The 7,308-nt window shown below is 39.1% G+C and overlaps 1 protein-coding gene across 1 annotated transcript in view; it reads right to left on the bottom strand.

Moving 5' to 3' along the window:
• CD109 (CD109 molecule) overlaps positions 1-7,308 on the bottom strand; it is a 113,999-nt gene that overhangs the window by 36,524 nt on the left and 70,167 nt on the right. The window contains exons 19-22 of the mRNA XM_081828545.1: positions 6,510-6,627; positions 3,178-3,291; positions 2,415-2,633; positions 1,509-1,653 (exon numbers count right to left, since the gene is read on the bottom strand). Coding sequence (XP_081684671.1) covers positions 1,509-1,653; positions 2,415-2,633; positions 3,178-3,291; positions 6,510-6,627 — 596 coding nt within the window. The remainder of the gene's footprint in view (positions 1-1,508; positions 1,654-2,414; positions 2,634-3,177; positions 3,292-6,509; positions 6,628-7,308) is intronic.

The following is a 7,308-nucleotide window of genomic DNA, read 5'->3' as shown; positions in this document are numbered from 1 at the left end:
TGTGTGTGTGTGTGTGTGTGTGTGTGTGTGTGTGTACTGCATCCCCCCCCATGTGTATGCTGCACCTTCCAGCATCCCAACACTATGGGAGAATTCATTCCCCTGAGTAGAGAGCTTATTTAATTCTTGTTAAGAATTATAACAGGCTCCCAAAAAGTCCTCTATAGAGGGACTGGTTGGTTGAGTTATAATGGAGAGCATTACACCTATGAGTGTAATGAGGAGATTTAAAAGAATCTCTAAAAAAGTGCCTTAGGTCCTGACATCTTGAAAACCTAACAAACTATTTAGATTCATTAATCTTCATTAATCTAAATATTTCCTTCAGTTATTTGTGAAGCGCAGCTATATAAACAAATCATTTGTGTGGAAGCTATGTTTAACAACTGATGAAAAAATAATTTTGGGTTGCCAGAAGGTGACTAGGAGAGGGTGAACTCATTGGGTTTCTTCCTGCTGTAAAGGTTATCTGCCTCCCTCATAGAGAACTGCTCTAGGCAACAGTACTCAACCTTTGGTCATCAAAAGCACTTGTGAAACCTTTTCAAAATATACACACCCTAGCCATAGCTTAAGAAATTCTGATTGCGGGGCGCCTGGGTGGCTCAGTCGTTAAGCGTCTGCTTTCGGCTCAGGTCATGATCTCAGGGTCCTGGGATCAAGTCCCACATCGGGCTCCCTGCTCAGCGGGAAGCCTGCTTCTCCCTCTCCCACTCCCCCTGCTTGTGTTCCCTCTCTTGCTGTGTCTCTCTCTGTCAAATAAATAAATAAATAATCTTTAAAAAAAAAGAAAAAGAAATTCTGATTGTGGGGGCGCATGGGTGGCTCAGTCGTTAGGCGTCTGCCTTCAGCCCAGGTCGTGATCCCAGAGTCCTGGGATCCGGCCCCAAGTTGGGCTCTTTGCTCAGCAGGAGGCCTGCTTCTCCCTCTCCCACTCCCCCTGCTTGTGTTCCCTCTCCTGCTGTGTCTCTCTCTGTGTCAAATAAATAAATAATCTAAAAAAAAAAAAAAAAGAAAAGAAACTCTGATTATGTAGGTTGAAAGTGGAGCCTGTGTTTTTACAAAGCTCCACAGAAGATTCTGATTATGTACCCGAGGTCGAGAGCCACAGAGGACAGAAGCTCTGCTCTTAGAAATAACCCCTCCCTCCAGCCACATTATAGTGGGTCCTGCTACCCAAAGAGTGGTCTATCCACCGGAAGCATCAGCATCAACTGGGAGCTTGTTAGAAATACACAACCCAAGGCCCCACCCCAGGCCTACTACACCAGCATCTTCCTTTAAACAAGAACCCCACATGATTCAATGCACACTGCGATTAAGAACTGGTCTAGGACACATACCTGCTAGTCTTTCTATTGTGATCATCAGTTGGTACCAACTAAAAATTTTTGCAACCTCTTCTCATTAGGACTAAATAAGAAAATACATCCATAAATAGATTAAAAAATACATGTATAGTCATATACTAATAAACCAGTAGTGATGGTGATATACTGTATTCTTACCAATTGCAGTGATCTGAACTCGTTCACTACCACTCACTGTGTTGGGAGGAAATGAGAAACTCAAAGTTTTCAGGGGAGTTTGTAACTTGTTGTCAGTCAAGTCTAGCAAGATGGATTGTGAATACGATTTTTCTATTCCTTCAGCCTGTTGGAAAAAAAGGAACACAATTAACATCATCTCCACTCATCTGTTTACAGAGAACTTTATGCAAATAATAAGATAAACATCTTGCCTGCTGTGTCCGCAGTATGTGTACAATTAGACAAATACCTGTTTTTGATTCCTGCTTCAAATCTGTTAATAAATGTTTACTTTCTAGTTAAAATAAACAAAACATTTCATGAAATGGCAATTGAAATGACAAAGGAGAAGATGCAAAGGTGATGAAAAAAACCCTCTGAGGTAAATCATATTATTATCCAAATAGAGATTAAATACCTTGTCCAAAGTCACACTTGACAGAGCTGGGATTTGAACCTAGGGCTGTCTCCCCCCAGAAAAGTGTTTATCCACTAGACTGAGCTGTCTTTTTCTGCATAATACCTTCTCTAAAAAAAAAAAATCTACAAAATCTCTTCTAACCATATTGAGGAATTCCAAAATTCAAAATCTACATATCAATTTGGCATGATTTAACAGGACCCCAATGTAACAGTTGCTAAATGTAATTGACGGCAAAAGAGATTTGCTATATAGGCATACCATAAACTTAAAGAGGAAATTGGCAATTACTTCCAAAACATATATCTCTACATACAGATGAGAAAACAATTAGACAATACCAGGAGGATGGAGGAGATGACCTACTAGATCTTGCCAACAAATTTAACCAAGAGAAAAACCATCTTCTGTTTCATTTCAATTATGTATTTCTGTTTCACTTATTCAAGACTTCAAATATTTACCTTTACTAAAATCCTCTGGGTGACAGCATCAGAAGCAGCAGGTGAAATGGCTGTGACTGGGATAGGAATTTCCCCCAGATGTGTGGGCTTGACCGGGAAAAGAACAGTTGCCCCATCCTCACTGGGGACCAGAATGGTCTGCTGGTGTCCTGTGGCATTTATTTCATTTGAAGCCATTAGAATATCAAATTTGTCACTTTTCTCAATGATTACTTTAACCTGGAAGGAAAATTATCAAAAGTTTTATATAATAAATGCTCCTCAGGAAAGTGTTGCTTTATTACCATGTTAAGTACTGTTAAATCTGTGAGGTGCAAGACTAGAGAGAGGAGAGAGAGATGCAGCCAAGGACAGGATGAGAGCGTTATCAGGGAAAACTTCATTTCTCTATGCTCTCCTCCTCCACTCCTTACCAACCGCAAGAAGCACAGAATGCCAATGAGAAGAAGCAACACCTTCTAGATGCAAGGAGGACTAGGAAAAAGTACAGGCAGGCAGGAAAGAGAAAGACCTGCCTCAGAGACAGCAAGGAAGTCATGCGCCTAAAGCAGAAAACCTGTGCTGGAAATGAAGAGAATATATAGACGCTAATACTATCCTTAGACATTAATAAGTAGAAGAAATCTATGTTTATTTTCAGTCTCTCAGAAATGTATAAAATGTTTAGATTCCCAGATACCCAAACATTAACAACCCAATCCCTGTGCATTTTCTCCATTCTTTCCTGAAGTGTGAATGATTAACAAAACCTTTAATATATTACCTCAGTGGCATCTTTCAAATAATTGAATATGGTTACTTCCAAAGCAAATTCTTCACCTCTGATAACAGAGTAGGGAAGATTCAAAAAAATGAAAAATGGTTGGAAGGCTTGTAGCTGGAAAGAACACAATGAATACATATTTTATTCAAGTCAAAATGCTTCACATTTCATGTTAATTAAAAGCACATCTCACAAAACCTGTGAAGCTTCTAATTCCACATAGAAATGTCCACTTGCCTATCAAAGGAAAACAAACAGCCAACTTAGCCCAAGTCAATGATGATAAATTGATGTGCTTTATGTTATTTAACTACATTTCATTAAGTGCCTACTAGGATCCAGGGACTTGTTTTTTTATCATTTTATTTTATTTTATTTTCATCATGATACGTGTAACTCTTTAATCCCCATCCCCTATTTCCCCCATCCCCCCACCCATCTCCCCTTTGGTAACCATCTGTTTGTTCTATAGTTAAGAGACTGTTTCTGGGGCACCTGGGTGGCTCAGTCGTTAAGCGTCTGCCTTCGGCCCAGGTCATAATCCCAGGGTCCTGGGATCGAGCCCCACACCGGGTTCCCTGGTCTGTGGGAAGCCTGCTTCTCCCTCTCCCACTCCCCCTGCTTGTGTTCCTGCTCTCGCTATCTCTCTCTCTGTCAAATAAATAATAAATAAATCTTAAAAAAAAAAAAAAAGAGAGACTGTTTCTTGGTTGTCTTTTTTTTTCCTTTGTTCATTTGTTTTGTCTCTTACATTCCACATATGAGTGAGATCATATGGTATTTGTCTTTTCTCTGACCAACTTATTTTGCTTTAGCATTATACTCTCTAGCTCTATCCATGTTTTTGAAATGGCAAGATATCATTCTTTTTATGGCTGAATAATATTCCACATTATTATTATGTATATACCACATCTCCTTTATCCATTCATCTATTGGTGGACACTTGGGCTGCTTCCATAGTTTGGCTATTGTTGATAATGCTACATGAGGGTGCATGTATCCCTTTGATTTAGTGTTTTTGTATTTTGGGGTAAATATCCAGTAATGTGATTCCTAGATCATATGGTAGCTCTATTTTTAGTCTTTTGAGGAAACTCCATACTGTTTTCCACAGTGGCTACACCAATTTTCATTCCCACCAACAGTGCAAGAGCGTTCCTTTTCCTCCACATCCTCGCCAAGACTTGTTGTTTCTTGTGTTTTTTATTTTAGCCATTCTGACAGGTGTGAGATGATATCTCATTGCGGTTTTGATTTGCATTTCCCTGATGATCTGTGATGTTGGGCATCTTTTCATGTGTCTGTTGGCTATCTGTATGTCTTCTTGGGAGAAATGTCTGTTCATGTCTTCTGCCCATTTTTTTAATTGGATTATTTGGTTTTGGGGTACAGAGTTTATCAGTTCTTTATAGATTTTGGATACTAAACCTTTATCGGATATTTTATTTGCAAATCTCTTCTCCCATTCAGTGGGTTGCCTTTTAGTTTTGTTGATTGTTTCCTTCACTGTGCAGAAACTTTTTACTTTGATGTAGTCCCAACAGTTTATAGGTACTTTACACAAATTATTTCATTTAATCCATACAACTCCTCTGAGGCAGGTTCTATGTTCATATTTTACAGAAAAGAAATCTGAAGTTCAGAGATCTCTGTAACTAGTACAAGGTCACATCACTAGTAAATGAAGGAACCAGAAAAGGACCCCAGCATGTCTGATGCCAAAGCCAAGCTCCTCACCTACTACACTATTATGACTCCAGCCATCTGCTTTAAAAGCCACTGGCCAAATCCAACAGGCCCTGTTTGAGACTTAAGTCTAGGTGGAAAGTCTAGATAATGTTCTGCTTACTACCTTCTAACATATATATGCGCATGTACTTTCTCATTGGTGACCCAATTCTGAGATTGTTGGCCAAATCCTACAGGGAAGCTGAACGGCTACCCGGCCTCTGAAAATAAATCTTTCTTAGTTTAGGCAAATGGTTGTCACTGGCAGCAATAATTCCCCCTAGAGGTTTACTTGGACATTTGTGGCAGTGTCTTAGATTGTCACAATGACTGAAGGGTAGTGGGTGAAAGTCTGTGATGCTCAGGACAGTCCCAGACAATGAAAAATTGTCCCAAATCCCTCATGATTCTTGAATGTCTCTTCAGACATTCCCGTAAAGTACCTGCTTATAATGACCTGAACTAACAACCTAATTCCAACTTATATATAAACCCAAAGCATTTTTCAATACACAGTAAATTTTTCACAAATACAACTATTTTGGGGCGCCTGGGTGGCTCAGTTGGTTAAGCGACTGCCTTCGGCTCAGGTCATGATCCTGGAGTCCCAGGATCGAGTCCCGCATCGGGCTCCCTGCTCGGCGGGGAGCCTGCTTCTCCCTCTGACCCTCCCCCCTCTCATGTGCTCTCTCTCTCTCATTCTCTCTTTCAAATAAATAAAAAAAAAAAAACAAATACAACTATTTTGTAAATCAACAGAAGACCGCACTTTGTTTTGTTTGTAACTTTACCAAAAGTCGTTCATGGTTTCAAAGACTGACATCACCACAGGCAGTACCGCTGAAGGTTTCTGAGTTGCTAAAACAATACATGTATATCGAACTTCACTTGCAGCTGTTACACACAGGGTGATTCTATGCATGGAGTAAGTATTTAAAGATTTATGCCTTCTAGTGCAGCCATGTCCGACCACTTATATAGTGTAGTATATATTATTTTACTACACATTACTTGCCTTTTATTTCTCCTTAATATTTCACTTAAGGCATCATATTGATTTTTTGAGTATATAGGTATACCGTATTTTCTATGACTTTCATTCCAGATGGTGAAGGGGAAAACAAAATATCTGTTATGAAAAGGGGGCTTCAGGTATGACAGAGGTGAGAGCTACTGGTCTAAGACCAAACATGCTCATTATATTCCTCTTGCCAGTGACTGGTTTAGGAAGTAACATGTGATGCAATTTGACCAGAAATGGAAAGGCATGTCTGCTAGGGTCCATTTTGAGAAGGTCTGCCCATCCCTTCCAGAGGGAATACTCAGAAACTCTCTCTCTCTTCTGGCCTTTGGAAATAGCTGGATTCAGTCAATAATAAAGTTTTTATCCAAATCTTAATATGGACGTAGCACATTTAGGAGTTTAATATAGCTCACATTCTAAAGAATAAAACCTATGAAAAACAAAAAGGAAAAGCCAAGGAATCTCTAAACACTGATCAACATCATAAGCAAAGCATTTTTTAAAAATCCATTGAAGAGTTCACACTTCCTGTGCTTTGGGCACCTTAACATTTGCAAGCAGGTCTTTAATATACTACCTCCATTGGAGTACTTGTTAGTCCAAGACCTAAGTCTTCAGAGATCACGAAAGCAGTGGCTACCCAAGAAGTGATAGAATCAGGCACAGTAACTTCAAATTCTTGGTAAATCCTAGAACTGAAGTCAAGATAAAAATAAAAATCATAGCACCAAGGACTGACATATTTCAAAAAAGTCAACATAACCTAAACTATTTTTAGAAGTTTTCATTTTCCAAATTATTTACATATCTAAATTTTTTTAAGTAAGCATGAAACGGCAGACCCCAAATTCTCAAGGAATAGGTCACATAATAAGGCCAAAACACTGCATCCTGACCCATATTCCACTAAAAGCTTTCTACAATGTTTATACCTTTAGAATGACCATTATTATCATAAATGTTGTATATAGATAACAAATATCTACTTTCAAATTTAACTCGATTTACTTCTGTCAATTTGCATAAAAGTTTCCCTCTGTATCCCAGTCTATGCCTTTTTTTTTTTTTTTTTTGAGGTTTGACTTGTGTCTTATTTCAAGTTTACACAAATGGCGGGCTATAAAATATGTGAAGATTTCATGATTCATCTGCTCAGTCATCAGGCCAGAGAGCTCAGGGTTTGTCAACTAAGCCGAATCCTCCCACCACCTGCACTCCTTCTTCCTGTGGCTCATGGGGATGTCTGACAAGGAGCCACAAGGTAGAGAGAGTAAGTGCTTCCCACCCCAAGGCAATAAGCTTATTGTACTCTCAGCAATTTTCTCAAACAAGAACCATGACACTTCAAGGAAGTTAAAAACACCCTTCATTAGAAG

Source organism: Leptonychotes weddellii, chromosome 8 (genome assembly GCF_054177405.1).
Source record: "Leptonychotes weddellii isolate Sample4059 chromosome 8, ASM5417740v2, whole genome shotgun sequence".
NCBI classification, from domain to species: Eukaryota; Metazoa; Chordata; class Mammalia; order Carnivora; family Phocidae; genus Leptonychotes; species Leptonychotes weddellii.
The sequence above is the reverse complement of the archived record's forward strand: the minus strand, read 5'-3'. Positions and strand labels throughout refer to the sequence as shown.